Source organism: Dermochelys coriacea, chromosome 11, assembly GCF_009764565.3.
Source record: "Dermochelys coriacea isolate rDerCor1 chromosome 11, rDerCor1.pri.v4, whole genome shotgun sequence".
Lineage (NCBI taxonomy): Eukaryota > Metazoa > Chordata > Testudines > Dermochelyidae > Dermochelys > Dermochelys coriacea.
Window position 1 is genome coordinate 31,931,808 of NC_050078.2, and position 17,811 is coordinate 31,949,618.

The 17,811-nt window shown below is 39.7% G+C and overlaps 1 protein-coding gene across 2 annotated transcripts in view; it reads right to left on the reverse strand.

Annotated features, from left to right (window-relative positions):
• Positions 1 to 17,811, reverse strand: part of ACVR1C (activin A receptor type 1C) — a 36,354-nt gene continuing 18,543 nt past the window's right edge. For both annotated transcript variants that reach the window (XM_038422500.1, XM_038422501.2), the window contains exons 3-9: positions 12,313 to 12,558; positions 9,186 to 9,416; positions 7,869 to 8,036; positions 6,843 to 6,999; positions 4,905 to 5,029; positions 3,916 to 4,046; positions 1 to 3,323 (exon numbers count right to left, since the gene is read on the reverse strand). In XM_038422500.1, the coding sequence (XP_038278428.1) occupies positions 3,198 to 3,323; positions 3,916 to 4,046; positions 4,905 to 5,029; positions 6,843 to 6,999; positions 7,869 to 8,036; positions 9,186 to 9,416; positions 12,313 to 12,558 (1,184 nt within the window). In that variant the 3' untranslated portion in view covers positions 1 to 3,197. The remainder of the gene's footprint in view (positions 3,324 to 3,915; positions 4,047 to 4,904; positions 5,030 to 6,842; positions 7,000 to 7,868; positions 8,037 to 9,185; positions 9,417 to 12,312; positions 12,559 to 17,811) is intronic.

The following is a 17,811-nucleotide window of genomic DNA, read 5'->3' on the forward strand; positions in this document are numbered from 1 at the left end:
TTATAGTGGTTGGTTACTTTTCATTTAATTTTCAAATAAATATTGTAGATTAGAAAGTGTGTATGTGACAAAACTGCCTGGTATAATTTATACATATAGAATATTAAAAATATATATTCAGTTTGACTGTAAATCAAAACATACAGAAATAAAACTTACTAGCTATTCATTAGAGACAGGCTCAGATTTTTAAAGGTATTTAGGCATTGTTCTACTCAGCACTGCAATACCCAACTGATTTAGGAGCCTAGTCCCATTGACCAAGTCATTTTTTAAAATGAGACTTAGAGCTTATCTACATCGCCAGTTAGTGTGCAGAAAGCCCAGGTATAAATCTACAATGGTCTAGCCTGCCATGCACTATTTGACCATGTAGACCCTGCTACCTCATGTTAAAAATTATTATTTTTAAAAGCGACTTAGGCTTTGCAATGCTGAGTGGAGCAACACCTAAATACCTTTACAAATCTGGTGTCTACCCTACAGTCTAATTAAAGGGCCACAAATAACTAAATCTTCACCTCAGTTTAAGCAGTGTAAAGTGACTGTATAAGTTCTACAAACATGTATGCTACACTCACTAGTATTGATTTAAAGAACAAACAACATCCACTGCACCAGAAGTCAACATGTCAGGATAAAACATGGATCACTGACACGGCTGACTGAAGGCTACATTCCTTGTTTTCCACGTAAAGCAGAAGTCAAAAGACCCAGCAACAGAGATTAGTTGCACTCACAAAAACTATCAAGTATCTATGCTATGTAAGATCACCCACTCTTGTAAAGACTTCCTCCTCTCCCTACACCATAATAAAAGATCATATTGCCCAAAATCAGTGATGTTGTGAAGAGATTTGTAGATCTAATTTTGAATTTCCTGGATTATGTGGGTTTAATATATATATTTTTAAACTGTGGTTATAAGAAATTATTTTTGTAATAAAACAAAATCAAAGACATATGAACAAATCTGTCTCAAAGCGTATCAAAGTTACTTATCCACATGCCTTCCAATCCATTACAGGAAATCATGAAATAACAGAATATTTACGAACCTTTGAAAATGCCTACTCATACTACACTTTTGTAAGCTAACATTATTGTGAAAATAACTATTTAGGGGTCATTTTGATGTCCTGTTTACCCGATACCCTGGGGCCGTTAATGAGATGCATATTTGATTGACCCTTCTGAAGAAACCAGTACGGCCTTATGTCAATGAGCACTTTTGGACAATGATGCCAGAACCAGGGTGGGCAGGGGGCCGTGCCCCCCCACTTTTTAATATGGGTGTAATTTGAGGGGTAGGGGTGGTATTTCCCCCCTCAAATGCAAACCTTGGGCAGGCTCGGAGCAGCACCAGCAGGAGCTGTACTTTGTGGTTGGGGAGTGATCGGCTCCCCCGCTGCAAAGCGCAGCCCCTACCAGTGCTGCTCCATGCCTGCCCAAGGCTTGCAATTTGGGGAGGCAACACCACCACAAAGCACAGCCCCTGCCAGCATTGCTCTACACCTGCACCAGGCTTACTGTGTGGGGGGGGGGAAACGCTGTCCCTGCCCCCCAAACTATACTCAAGTTAAAAAGTTGGGGGGCATGGTCCCCTGACCCTTCCAGTTCCTGCACCAGTGCCGCTCCCCCGCCCCTACACACACACACTTCTGCAAAGGTTCTGGCACCCTTGGCTTTAGCCCTTTAAATCCAGAGATTTTCTTCAACTGTTGCACATGCGTATTACATTCCTGTGCTAGAAACACTGAAAAAGTTCCTGTGTCTGCAGAGTGGATTGGACTTTTTAAAAATATTTTAAGTATGGGGGAAGTGGTCTGTGGGAGGGAAATACATTTCCCAAAGCCAGGTCAGAACACAGGAACTCCAATACAACCATTCATGAGTACTATTGCTCCAGCCTATAGTCTTGAGCCAGCACTAGGCTTAAGCAGACTAAGCAATTGCTTAGGGCCCTGAGCAGATCAAGGGGGTGCCCCTATTCACTTTTTATTATGTGTTGTATGGGGGCAGGCCAAAATATTCCTGCATAGGGTCCCCAATGGGCTAGCACCATCTCTGTGAGCACTGTCTATACCACTCACTCTCAGTGTGGGAACTGCTGGTTCAGAGTTACAAATCTTGTGGACCTCACCCTGGCCCCCCTCAAACACAACTATTTGTGCTGATGTATACGGGGTACAGGTTAGCTTGTATGAATCTCTGCATCTGAATCAATTTCACCCAATAAATTGTGCTTTTACAGCAAATAACTTTGTTAGATCTTCTCACTCTGCAAAATACCAAAAGACAATAAAACTTTGACTAATGGTCTATAAAAAGGTTGGTGAAAAATACATGCTTTTTAGATTACACTGTAGCATTCCTATAATTCCCCCCACAAATACCAGGAAATACTTCCCAAATTACTTTTCCTCACAATTTGATAAAAAGAAAAACTGGTCCTTGGTTGAAATTTTGAAACAGTTAGCTCAGAGTAGGTGTTTATGGCGGTTTGATTAATCCCTGAAATAGGGGTACATAACAAAAATACTGCCACATCTTAACTACGGTGTTGCAAATTGAGCTGTAATAACAAATCTTTAAAAAAGGAGAGGAGGGTGGGGGAGAGAGAGAGAGAGAGAGACTGACTGACTCACATGTTTAGCTTCACAGTATACATTTTCAGTGGAATATTCTTCTTAACTGATTGGTTACTAAATGATAAATACAATATAAAAACATATAAATGCACTCTATTGTCATAATATTCTACAGGATTCTATGGGAAAACACCCAAGAAGCTCAATGAATTTGGTCTGATTTTAGTTAGAGGATAAAACATATGTGGTTTCTTTTACATACCTCTCTTTAAACCCATACATTCCACCAACAGTGTATTTTGGTTTTAACAAGAATAAAAAGCTTAAGAATAATAAAATAGTTTAAATATGGAATGTTGTTTCGTAGCTCAGTTCTGCTATTTTCCTAATATGAACTTTCATGTAAAAAAAACAACGCGAGTTGGTGATTTGCTTTATAAAAACAGCAACACCAACCAAAAGCTGCAGCTGGTTGTATGAAGTTATTTTTCAGTGCTGTGGTTTGGGCACTTAAATACTGCACTGTATATACGTGAGGTAGACAGAAAAAAAACTGCATGTAAAAAGATGGAGAGAATGATTCCTTCTTTCCCCCAAATCACCCATTTAGGCTTTGGAATCTTCATGTACACAGAGCTGCGAAATGGTCTTCTTAATGCGGAGCGCAGTCAGTCGAGCTGCCCCATTAGCATACCAACACTCACGCATTATTCTACCCATGATTCGGAGTGCCTTAAGACAAAGAAAAAGAGGTTTAGGATTAAAAAAATCCACTGTTTCAGTGCAGCATCAATTAAAAATACTCCAATGCAAGATATAATAGAATACTTTGAAATAATATTCCAGCAGAAATGACAGAAACTTAGAAAGGTTTGTTTTGGTTTGTCAAAGAGAAAAAAGAGTACTTTGATATGCAGTGCTGTCAGGCCCATTTGGCCATATTCACCTTAAAAATGCCCCTTTCTTGCACTCAGCGGGGGAGGGATTTTGAATGGGCATCAGGGGATGCCACACAGTGCCCAGCGGTGGGGGGAGCAGAGAAGGGGTACAAGAGTGCCCACCTCCTTAAGGCCTGCTGCCTTCCCATACACTAGAGAAAGGGGTTCAGGTTAGCAACTGGCTCCAGAGTGACCCAACCTGCACATTTAAGTTCTTCCAGGCTTTTCAAAAGCCCCTTGCTTCTGCCAGCTAAGAAGCTAGACATTCAAATCCCATTGAAATACAATGGAAGTCTGGCACCTAACTCCCTTGGGCTACTTTGAAAATCCCAGCCTTAAAGAATAAATTTAAATATGCTTCTAAAAATGGGGGTGGAGGAACTCACCTCACAACTTTGCCACTGGTTTGGGATATTTGGTCTCAGTTTCTGTTCACAGACTACCCTTCTCATATCTTCTATTGAGGGATCCGAAGGCACAACATCATAATAAGGCAACTGGTACTCCTCAATAATTCCTACAAGAGGAAAAAGAAACCATAATCCCTAACTAGGTTCCATACTAAACATCACTGTCCTTGTGCTCACTCATTTAGATACACCTGTTGAGTTCTAGGATAGAAGAGCCTTACCCCCTTCACCAACCCCCTTTGGACTGCAGCAGTAGATAGGTCAAAAAGACCTGATTGGAGGCAGCCCTGGGAAGAAGGCAACTAAAGATAAGAAAGAAAGTGAGCGGTCTTGGGGCCTTGGGAGTAAAGAAGATCTGGCGGAAGTGCAGAGAGAATGGAGTTTCATCTTCTTGGTTCAAAAACATGTAAAATCCAAACTAGTAGAGGTTTCTTTGTTGCCAGCCCTTGCGACCTAAACACTACAGAATGTGAGCAGGTCTACTGCATTCCCTGACAATATGGGTCCCTTATTTTTCATATTGCCAGCACACAAGATCATCATCATCTGAGGTTAATTTTGTGGGTTTTTTCAGATCAAGATTTTGAAAGAAACTTTCTGCAGAGTGGAAACCAATTAATAGGGGAATTGCATGGGAGAAACTGGTTTTCTAATGAGTTCTACTATATACATTAGTTAGTTTGACAGAGGAACTGAAAAATAATTTACATATCTGTTTTGTTGCTTTTGATATTTCAGAATAATTAAATCAGATAGGCATTAACTGTTCTTTATTCACTTGTTAACTCTTTCATATCAATAATTGCTCAACAGGAAATTTTTAAATCATGCAATTCTTTCTCCTTCCACAATATGGAAAATTCAATTAAAAGTGGTACATACATTGTATGAATGTATTTCCTTTAAATTCCTTTAAATTATTTTTATCAAGTCTGAATGCAACATAAAACAGCTAAATATATTACCTCCAATTGAGCATCTTCGTGATATCTCCCAGTACACCAGACCAAGAGAGTATATGTCTGCATGTTTGAAGGACTCAAAGATGCTCATGTTCATTACATCATCAAGTATTTCAGGAGCCATGTACCTTTAAAAAAGTCATACACGTGCACAATTTACAAAAGTTCTAATAAAAATTCTAATATTTGACATGGAGAGGGTTGGGAACATGTTGGAAAGCCACCCTCAATTTCCATTGACTTGCATGTCAAACAAGGGACTTTCTGTAATGAAAATCCTTACATGTAGCTAAATGACTAATAGCCATGAAAGTGCGAGAGGTAGGTAGCTACTCTGGCCAAAGAGTTTTATTCTTCCTCCATTTATATTTCATCTCAATGCTTATTTTGCTTTTCATTAATAAAGTGCTCTACAAGACAAACTTATTGGATTTAATGAAATTAGTGTGGAAAAGCACCATCAAAGACTTGCGAGAGAATGAAAATAAATTCTAACCACAGTAAAGAGTGGAGTAAAGGTAGCAGCTGAGCATGCCGTCACTACCCCTAAGAGTGCTGACAGGATGCAATGTGGCTGTCATTACCGTGGGCAGGAGGACCTAAAGATATGTGGGGTGCATAAGGCGGCAGCCCCGCCTGCAACAGGCTGCGGCATGACAGGCACACCTGCCTCAGTTTCCCTTTTTAGAGTTCCCTAACTCCACTTCAGGCTCTCTTGCTACACCACCACCTTTTTTAGGGTTGGTTATAACAAATGGTCCAAAACATAAGTCCCAAACATATAGTACATTTCTCATGCCAGTGCAAGCAGTCATTAAAATTCCAGACATCTTGTCTCTTGGTGTCCCACATACCACACACTGGCCTCTTTGACCATGGCTGGACTCCATGTCAGCTCTCCTCTGTCCTTGTACCATGACAGCAATTCCAGGCCTTCAAAATGGAGTGCAACCCTGCTCTTCCCAGCAGGTACCCTCACACAGAGCCTCTCTGCTGGGAGCATCCTTGCCAGGGAAGCATCCCTCACTTCCCCTGGCTCGCTCCTGGCTCCTAAGTCCAGCCCTGGAGATGTCAGCAGGTAAGCTCTTCTGCTGTTCCCCCACCTTCTGCCCTTGGCTCCAGCTCTCCAGCTTAGAGCTAGCAGGCAGGCAACTCCCCTTTGCTGTGGCTCCTGCCTTCAGCCTTGGCTCTCTGGCTCGGGGATGCCAGCCAGCAAATCCCTCTTGCTGCTCTCCTTGCCTTCAGTCTTCCCTCAGGAAACACCTTCTGCTTCCTTCTGTAACCTTCCACAGACATCTCTCCCGTGCCCCTGACTCCCACTCAGGCAGCTTTGATTCACCAAGTCTTTTTTCTCCTTGTTCTACACCCAGGTGCCCTCTTAGCCCTGGTCAAATTGCAGGCTGATAAGGCACAAGTGCACAGGCCTGGCTCCCACTTAAAGGACCAGTGTCACCCTGTAATAAGGTGTTTAACAACTAGTCTTTCATCTGACTAGCTTTAGTATTTATATTAACTTTAGTATTTAATATTCATATTAACCAGATACTTAAAGCCATGGGGCGCACAGGCAAACCAGGATCACATGACTACCTATAATTTGATGTCTGAATTTGTAAACAGAATCATAACCAAGTCATTGGAAACTTACTTTAAATCCAGAGAGGTCCCAAAATACTCTTATGTCCACAAGAAGGGTTGGACCATCTCCACCTTGTGTTCTCTATCACAAAACATGGATATCCTAGATTAAGGGTTAAGATCTGCCCCAATTGGCAAAATGGTGCAGGCAGAGGTCAAAAAGAAAGGGGAAGGGCTGGGAAAAGAAGGAGCATGCCTGCTTCATACAGTGCTCAGAAATTGCACAGAAATGGAAATCAGGCTGAAAAGATCTTCCTAATATTTAAGGAAAAATACTTAACTTGTCTATTTAAAATGTCTTACCTCTTCGTTCCCACTCTAGGATTCTGAGGTATGTCAATTGTGTTCAATACAGCATCATGTCTCACAGCAAGTCCTAAATCTGCAATGGCACAGGTTTCATTTTTTTTCACTAAGATGTTCTTAGATTTCAGATCTCTGTGTGCAATAGCTGGTTTGCCTGTTAAGACAAAAAGGCAACTAAAAGCATTATTGTGAATCTTAAAACACAGCTTGTTTATTGACATCTCCCTTCTCAACACAGAAAAATTGGGGCTGTGTTTAGCACAAGATAGTTTCTGGGCATGTGCCAATGCTAACCAGAGGAGCCTAACGAAGGCATCTTTTGTTCATACATTTCCTTTATTCCCAAACTGTAGTCATGTTTCAGGAACCAAAAATATCCTGTTTTCCATGCTCCTACTCTACTCAGATATGCATTGGCTGGTGCATGCCTCTTATATCCCAGCTTCTCCAATGGACGTGTAAAAAGAAAAATTAGTCAACAGATGGACTCCACTGAGTATATTCCAAAACCTTAAGTAACTGAATTCTACAGCAAAATCCCCTGGATTCTGTGACACTCCAGTGGAATGGACTGGAGAACCTGTGGCAGCTTCAGATAAATAAAATCCTCCATTGTATAATTTAATTAAAATGATAATGACAATGAAATGAAAATGAAAATCAGTACAATATTCCTTACATTGTTTGATATTAAATTCAATTAATTTTATGCCACTCCAGAATTTTCTATTTTCAGTGTGCTGCAGAATTTGTATTGCTAGATGTTTTGGTGGCTGTGTAGACTGCAAGCACCACTAAAAATGTAATGTGTCTTACTCTCTATTTATAAAGCACCATCTACATTTAGGGTTCTATTTAATTTATTTTACAATCTTTAAAGACACCTACTAAGATACCAAGCTGTTCGTAAAAGAAGTCTTTACCGTTCCTTGTGACTAATAAACTAAAGCATTTTTGAAAATACCACCCAAAGTTTCCACTCATATTTCCTAAAATGGATATATTAAAGAGAAATACAAATACCTTGTGTACCAACTATCTCCATATGAAGGTGTGCTAGACCACTAGCTATTGAAAGTGCCAGCTTAATCAGACCATCAATGGTCACAACATTTCTGTTTAAATAATCAAATAAGGAGCCTTGCTCATGGTATTCAGATACAAGCCACAGTTGAGTCCAAGTTCCGTTATCTACCAAAAGAAAATAATCTTATTTAACATTGTAAAGAACTAGCCAATTTTTTATTTATTTTTATACATACATATATATATATTATATATATATATAAATAAAAGAAACACAAAAGGATCAGAATTTTCAAGGTGAGCTGATTTAAAAAAACAACTACCCCTATTAACCACTCTTTTAGACCCCATGCCACAGGAGTGGTTTCAAATTCAGAATTTCAAAGTGGATATGCACACCTGCTAAGGGAGGCTGCACTGCATGCATTTTACATTGTATATTTGGTATGTTATGCAGCACAGAGATCCCAGCAGATTAATGGCCCGAGTTTCAAAAGTGCTTAGCACTAGTCTTCCCGCTGAGAACAACGGGAGCTTCTGGAAGCTAAGTCCTTTTGAATATATGGCCACCAAAAATGAGGGGTGCTCTCTTTCCCCCCACAAGAGCTGGTGACAGTACCAACAACCAGAGAACCAAAGGAAATGCAGCTCATTGTTCTCCATGTTAGCAAGATCATCATCAACTCTTGTAGCTCTTGGAATTAAAGATGAACTAATGTTTTTTTACAAGGTTTTTGTACAGCAATCTTGAATTTCAAGACATTCTCATATCATACTTTACTTCCTCCGATGTATTGCCATATTTAGTTCTTTTCCTGCTATGTTATCATCTGTATAAAGTGATCTATTTTTATAGATGTACGGCTTAAAGTGGAAGGTATAAAGCATTGATGCAGTTTGATTATCAAGTTGATAGCATAAATAGTCAATCTTTCAGTAATATTTTACCAAGCATTATTCTAATTAATGAACTACCTTATAGAAATAAGACTCATTTAAACTTTCACGTAAATCAGTGAGGCCCTAATCCCACACTGAACTCCATTCAAGTCTGCATCTGTGCAGAGCCTAATGGCTCCATGCAGATACAGAGGTCTGCTTAAGGAAGGACTACAGCCTAAAAATTGTAAACTGATCTCACAATCCTAATGATCAGATTTAAAATAAGTTTTCCTAATCAGCTCCTCAAATCATTAAACACACATCCCTGTATTTTAGCAAAATAGAGCAGGGGTTGTGGAAAAATCAACTTCATTGGGCTGCCATAGTGCAGAGAATAAACATTGTGAAACTATGTTTGGAAACACTATATACCCTTGTTATCAGCAGCAACGAAACCCAGGATGTTTTCATGTCTCAGCATAATTGTCTGATAGATTTCTGCCTCACGAAACCAAGACCTTTCATCCCTCGAGGAGAAGATTTTCACAGCTACATCTTCCCCACACCATTTTCCATGCCAGACTTCACCAAATCGGCCTTTTCCTACTATTTCTTGAAGAACAATTGTTCGTGCAATTGTTCTTTGGACCAGTAGAGGTAAACCTAATGAACAGAATGAGGATACTTGTAAAAGAGTGCATTAGCAATTATTATTAAATTCAAATTAAAAACATATATTCTAATATGTTGTAATTACATGAGCTTACAAGTAACATACACATACTTCCTGTAACTATTTTTTCCAATTCTGACTAACCAAAGTGGATAAACAGAGAAGGCATGAATTATGCACAATCCTTGTCAGAGTGAGGGATTGTAAATCTACCTCAAACATTCCTTGAACTGAATGTATATTGTCATGGTTCTTTATGATTTTCAGTTGAATCTTTAGTATAAGAATGTGGGCAACCTTCCACATATGGACATAAGATAAGCATGACTTCTTGCTCTAAACTATCCTAGCGATGTTACTAACTCCAGACGTCCACATGCTGAAGCAGCAATGCAATAAATCATTTGGCTCAAAAATAAGTAAAGCTGGTCAGTAATATTTCAATCAAACAGCTTTTCAGCAGAAAACACTGATTCGTTGATATTAAACTTTTCACGGGTACATACCAGCTGCAACAAAATGTTCACAGAGAATGGTTTTTTAATCAGAAATTCCATCCTGTATGTGAGAAAGGTTCAAGTCCCTGCTCTGCCTCATTTAGAGTAGGAACTTAGACCTGCCTTTTCAACATCCAGTGAGTGCCCTAACCATCAACCTTTTGGCTACTCTGGAGATGGGGCTTGTCTGCCTGCCTGCCTGCCTCATTTTTCACAAAAATCTTCAAAAAGGTCTTGGTTGTGTCCTCGTGAGGAAAAGGAAAATTTTCTCTCCCCACCAGCCTCCAGTGGCAGTCTCCTCTACAAAATCCTAATGATCAGGATGATCATCCTAATGATCCTCCTCCATCTCCCAACCTTCTCCCCCTGTCATTCTGGTATGTCCAGCTCTTGTCCCCTTTGTATTCAAATCAGGCAGCTTCCTCCTCCATGTTGTCTGGGCTTAGTAGGGAAGTCACTGAGAGCAAAAGAGAAACAGTCTCCCTGCTCTCAGAGCAGGTGCCCAGACCCAGCATGGCCTGCAGCATATCCCAAAACTGCAACTGCAGGGAAAGTCCTGCTTGGCCACAGAGGATAGCATGCTCAGTGAGAAAGACTCTCCTGGGAATTTAGTAGTTAAAATCTAAGTCTCTGACTATGTGCAAACTACAATATTAACTTGGCTAAATGAGGATGGATTTTGAAGGGAATGGAAAAGGCATGTTCCTCACATAAAAGCCATGTCCCTGCCAAATTTTAAGTCCCTGCTACAAACTGGAGGGTGGAAAGAAGCGGGGTTAGAGCTTTTCCACACACACACACACACACACACACACACAAAATAGATGGCCACATTTTTTAAAAAACATGGGCAAAACAATGCATTTTTCCCTAGCCACCTTCTTGGAAATGGCTGAACTATTTTGACTACAATTAAAAAAAAAAAAAAAAAAAAAATCAGCCAGCCAGATGGAGATACCCAGCATGGAAAATTGCAGCCTAAAATGATTAAAATTCAGCAAAAGCTATAAGCAACCAAAAACTGGGTCTTATAATGGGAAGATCCGAACTACCTTAATAATAGGAGGTACTACCTGGTCTGCCTATAATAAAAGAATGACAAGCTGGTCTTATTGTGGAGCTAGATTTAAGCAATTTTAGTAATCTAAAACTATATTTATTTCAATACAGTTGTGGTTGTTTTGCTCAAAAAACACCGAAGAATCACCACCATGAGACTGACCTTTGAATTTAGGACATATATCCTTGATAAGCATAAACATGCATACAAAAAGAAGCATCTTACAAAGTACCTTTAAATTCTATTACTGTTTGGATCGTCTAACAGTGACTCCTGCTTCACTTGATTTATTGTCAGATTTCTCTTGGATTATCAAAAAATCCACTCTCTCTGACAGCATTAATCCAACTAACCTCAATGAAAAACTGCATTTTTGTCGGCAGTACACATAAGAATGCTTCTAATGTGTTAATACATTTTGTACCAAGTATTCCAATCTTTCCATAGGAACAGTATCAAAGGCCTGCTTTTAGAAACAGTGACATTTAGGTTTAAACAGCTGTAATTTTTATATTGGTTCACTACACTCAAGATTTGCCCCCCCCCCCAGTTACAGATATGAGTGGCCAGCTACTGGAGAACACCCTATAATGTGGACAAGCAAAACCACTATTTGTTTGAAAGCGTGGTAAGTTGCACCAGTGTATATTGTGGCTCTCTCTGTGTTAGGGGTTTGCAATAATAGTTACACAACTAGCTAGCCAAAGATAGCTGTAACTGTGACAAATCCCCAATGTAAACAAGGCCTAAGTCTATTGACTGCACTCAACAAAGAGCTGTCTAAAATATATGTTTTATTAAATCTGTTTTTTTAAGCACCATTTATTTATTTTCAATTCTAAAACAAACCATTCTTGTTACAGAAATCTGTCCCATACAGACAACAGCCCAATCTGATAATTATGAAGTATGCATTGTGGTATCTTTTCATATCACTTTAACTTAACAAGATCCCCACATCAATTGAAGTATCATACCATGCAATTACCCTGATAAACATGAAATCTCTTTAGGTAATACTGTGTCTTGACAAACTCCTAAAGCTATGACACACATTTCTTTCCATAAGGCAACACATTTCATGCAGTGGGCACAGTTTTTTAACCTCCTTATCGTAAGAAAGATACTATAGGTTCTAGTAGTACTTCCCATTCTAAGTGTCAGGAATACCCACACAAACCAATAGTACTGTACTAGATAGTGGAAACTTTAACTGCTATCACTTCGCCTATTGAACTAAGAAAACTGAACACAATGTTGTGATTCTGTTCTCCTGGCTATTCATTAATAAATATAGAAGTTTTAGTCTGCTTAGGAGTGCATACATACCAGATCCAGACCCAGATGTTGTCATATCATAAATAAGATCTTTAAGAGTTTTTCCAGAATTTACTAGGTTGCATTCAGATAGAGGTTCTTCAATATTTTGTCGCTTCTTCTTTCTGAATGTACAATGACGGCCTTGACATGTATATACAGTTAGCATTACAGCTATAGACAAGATACAGACTGGCACAGTAACTATCACTGTCAACACCACAGGTCTTAGGTTTGATCTGCTTGAAGATTCTGAAGCTTAAAAAAAAATTACATTACAACAAATCAATATACAGTGTACTGTAAATGTTTTAAAATTTTACTTTTAAGGCATGACCCAAAATACACTGAAATCAATAAGAGTGTCTTTCCAAATTACTGAATACACAATGAGCTGTGGGTAAAAGCCCTACTTTCTATGGGTATGTCTACACTGTAGTGGAAGCCCAGGGTTCAAACTCAGGTTCCGACCTAACCCCCTTTCTGTCTAAACACAAGTTACACTGACCCAGGGCACGGACCCAGGGTCCTAGGACCCCATGAGGGTGGAGAGCCTGAGTCAAGCCCTATTGCTTTGCAGTATAGATGCAGCCTCACTGGACTCATGTTCTGGGAGTCTACCAACAGGATCCCACAGTCCTGCTGGCTGACTTTTTTGGTCCTCTGGACACTCAAATTCTCCTACACTGCACCACAAAAAAAGGGCTAGAGCAGCCACATTTTAGGAGGGCACTGGAAAGTCTTGGAAATGGGTGGCTAGACTCAGACCTGCATAATGCAGTGCAGACACTGGAGCCCCAGGTGGGGACCCAGGGTTCAACAGTTCCTAACATAGGGTTACAAATGAGTATAGACATTCAAGCCCAAGCTTAACAAACCCAGGGTCTACTAACTTGAGTTCTACTAACCTGGGGTTTACATTGCACTGTAGACTTATATCCGATAGTTACATCATCACAGGTTAATGTACATTCACATGTAAGGGTGCAGAAAAGTTTATATAAAATTACTGTCACTCATGAGGTAAAAAGTAAGGTGAAATTTAATCTGTCTCTCCCAACACTATTTTCATCTCCTATTTTGGATCAATGTATTAATCATTTTTACTCCAGAAAAATATGTGCCTGTTCTCTAATTTACTCAGAATCAGTGCAAATACTTGTCTGGTTTAAAAAAAAATCCAGTTCCAAATACAGAGGCAATGTCACAATTTTGCATCTTCATAGGTTGTAGCTTTAACTCTAGATTTATATAAATTCTGGTAACCAAAGTAAAAAATCACTACAGCATGTGTGTGCAAGCCAGTTGTACAGAATACTCTTAACAGCAAAATTCTCACCCTGGTTCCCCCCAGAGCCCTTTAATTTTGTGGCCAATTCTGACCTTGGATGTATTTACACAATTCCCTTCCAAATCAATGAGATGCATCTAGCAGTAAAATGTGTCACACCGAGTATGTCTACACTGCAAATATCTCGCAGGGTCCTAAAGCCTAGGCTCTGGCCAGAGGCTGAACATCTATACTGCAATTAAACAGCCCCTTAGCCTAAGCTCCAGGATCCAGATTCAGCTGGCATGGTTTGGCTGCGGGAGGCTAATTGCAGCATAGACATACCCTAAGCATTCGGAAATCTGTGAAATTTATCTCAGAGCAAAAGGCTGCACCAAGCACTCAATGAAAGATGCAATTTACAGGCTGTTGTAATATACTCTAGCTATTAAGCACTGTTCTTATAATTTCTAAGAGCCTGCAGACTGGTAGGCTTTATAAACTTATGCCTTTATAAATTTCTTACAATAGTCGTAGAAAAAAAATCTCAACAAAATAAAATTTCAAGATATTGCAATTATGATAAATCTGTAGACTTGCACATAATTTTGTACGTGAGGGAAGAAGCAATCCTATCATGAGAAGTTGCAAACACAAAAGTATATGTTCACAAGGGGAAAATGTTATACGTGCTACTGTAGTATATATATATAATCTTCATAACAATGTTTAAAATACAGTTAAAACTTGTAAAATGCATGTTTTCATGAATGCAACACAAATACTCAGAGGCCAAAGTGTTATAGGTCAACTTACTTTTAAAAGTAAAACAAGCCTAGAAAATACATTGCTACAGTGACACCTACTAGCCTAAATCTAGCAAATTACTTGCAGCAGAGTTTTGTCAACAGCTCAGCTTTTGTAAACAATGTCATCATAGATAAGTTTCAGAGTGGTAGCCGTGTTAGTCTGTATCAGCAAAAAAAAACAAAAAACAAGGAGTACATGTGGCACCTTAGAGACTAACAAATTTATTTGGGCATAAGCTTTTGTGGGCTAAAACCCACTTCATCAGATGCATGCAGTGGAAAATACAATAGGAAGATATATTTACACACAGAGAACATGCAAAAATGGGTGTTGCCATACCAACTGTAACGAGACCAATTAATTAAGGTGAGCTATTATCAGCAGGAGAAAAAAAACCTTTTGTAATGATAATCAGGATGGCCTATTTCAAACAGTTGACAAGAAGGTGTGAGTAACAGTGTGTGTGTGGGGGGGGGGGAAATAGCATGGGGAAATAGTTTTTGCTTTGTGTAATGACCCATCCACTCCCAGTCTTTATTCAAGCCTAATTTAATGGTGTCCAGTTTGCAAATTCCAATTCTGCAATTTCTTATTGGAATCTGTTTTTGAAGTTTTTTTGTTGGCAAAATTGCAACTTTTAGGTCTGAAATTGAGTGACCAGGGAGGTTGAAGTGTTCTCCAACTGGCTTTTGAATGTTATAATTCTTGATGTCAGATTTGTGTCCATTTATTCTTTTGTACAGAGATTGTCTGGTTTGGCCAATGTACATGGCGGAGGGGCATTGTTGGCACACGATGGTATATATCCCATTGGTAAATGTGCAGGTGAACGAGCCTCTTATGGTGTGGCTGATGTGATTAGGTCCTATGACGATGTCCCTTGAATACATATGTGGACAGAGTTGGCAACGGGCTTTGTTGCAAGGATAGGTTCCTGGGTTAGTGTTTTTGTTGTGTGATTGCTGGTGAGTATTTGCTTCAGGTTGGGGGGCTGTCTGTAAGCGAGGATCTGTCTCCCAAGTTCTGTGAGAGTGAGGGATCGTCCTTCAGGATAGGTTGTAGATCCTTGATAATGCACTGGAGAGGTTTAAGATGGGGGCCCAAAGGTGACAGCTAGTGGCATTCTGTTTCTTTGTTGGGCCTGTCCTGTAGTAGATGACTTCTGGGTATTCTTCTGGCTCTGTCAATCTGTTTCTTCACTTCAGCAGGTGGGTACTGTAGTTTTAAGAACGCTTGATAGAGATCTTGTAGGTGTTTGTCTCTGTCTGAGGAATTGGAGCAAATGCAGTTGTATCTTCGAGCTTGGCTGTAGACAATGGATCATGTAACGTGATCTGGATGAAAGCTGGAGGCATGTAGGTAAGTATAGCGGTCAGTAGGTTTCCGGTATAGGGTGGTGTTTATGTGGCCATCGCTTATTAGCACAGTAGTGTCCAGGAAGTGGATCTCTTGTGTGGACTGGTCCAGGCTGAGGTTGATGGTAGGATGGAAATTGTTGAAATCATGGTGGAATTCCTCAAGGGCTTCTTTTCCATGGGCCAGATGATGAAGATGTCATCCATGTAGCGCAAGTAATGTAGGGGCGTTAGGGGACGAGAGCTGAGGAAGCGTTGTTCTAAGTCAGTCATAAAAATGTTAGCATACTGTGGGGCCATGCGGGTACCCAAGGCAGTGCCGCTGACTTGAAGGTGTACATTGTCCCCAAATATGAAATAGTTGTGGGTGAGGACAAAGTCACAGAGTTCAGCCACCAGGTTTGCCGTGACATTAGATAAGCTAATCGCTCAACTGCAGAACCAAAGCACTGATCAGACCCCCAGAGATAAAATTTGACAAAGAGCACTGAATGAACCAGAATCTTAAGGCCTTACCCATTTATACCATTTAAAGTTTTAGAGACAAAAGTCTTGATCTAAGTTTATGAAAACGTGAAGGTACACATACAGTACAGTGAAAAGAAAAGGAGTACTTGTGGCACCTTAGAGACTAACACATTTATTTGAGCATAATCTTTCGTGAGCTACAGCTCACTGCATCGGATGCATTCAGTGGAAAATACAGTGGGGAGATTTATATACATAGAGAACGTGAAACAATGGGTGTTACCATACACACTGTAACCAAAATGATCACTTAAGGTGAGCTATTACCAGCAGGAGACCAGGGGTGGCGGGGCGGGGAGAAGAAACCTTTTATAGTGATAATCAAGGTGGGCCATTTCCAGCAGTTGACAACAAAAGGTTTTATTCCCCTCTGCTCTCCTGCTGGTAATAGCTCACCTTAAGTGATCACTCTCGTTACAGTGTATATGGTAACACCCATTGTTTCATGTTCTCTATGTATATAAATCTCCGCACTGTATTTTCCACTGAATGCATCCGATGCAGTGAGTTGTAGCTCACGAAAGCTTATGCTTATGCTCAAATAAATGTGTTAGTCTCTAAGGTGCCACAAGTACTCCTTTTCTTTTCACTGTACTGTATGTGTACCTTCACATTTTCACAAACTGAGATCAAGACTTTTGTCTCTAAAATTTTAAATGGTGTAAGTGATCACTCTGGCAGCAAGACAAGTTACCAAAGCCTTGTCTGAGATAATAATATTTCAAGTATCTTTGATGATAGGGAAGATGGGTTTTATTCAGTGAACACATCTCTAAGTACTATCAGTCCATGATCTGGTGACATATTTAGTACATCTGAGCACATTGACATGGGAGAAAGGAAAGAGAAACCATGTACAGAATTTTTTCTTCCTCAATTATAAAATCAACCTGGCCAAAATTCTCTCCAAATTATACAGTAGCCTAGTAGCTGTACATCAGCTACTGCAAAGTTGGAATATGACCTAATAAACTAGGAAGGTCAGTCACCTATTAACTGAGTTTGCAACCTGAGGGGGAAACAAACAAAAACAAAAAACCCTCACAGATCTTATTAGCAACTCCTCAAAATAACCAGTTACACACTGAAAGTACATAGAAGCAAAAGACGGCCCATCAGGAAGCCGTGTACCAAGATTTGTTTGGACTCTACCTCTTGGCAGAGAAAGGTCAACTCAAGACACAGATTTGTACAGGAAAAACTGGAATTAGAAATATTAAGCAGAAGCAAAAAACTCCAAGCAACATAAAAACCTAGACAATACTGATCAATGCAAATTAATTTTGCGCTGTATTAACATTAACCCAAATTTTATAAAGGGATATAAATCAAGTAACTGCCAGGAGCTGTTATCCTGTCAAAATTTAGCTATCCAGACTGTGTTAGTGTTTGCATATTTTGATTGTCACACCTTTCCACTTCCTCAGGTGCAAAAGAAGAATTAGTAGTCTTGGCTCATGCAAGAAAATCAAGTTGTCTGTCTCAGCCAAAAGGAGGAAAAACAATGAGAGAACTGACAGAAAGATTCTGTTATTGAGCAGTACATGC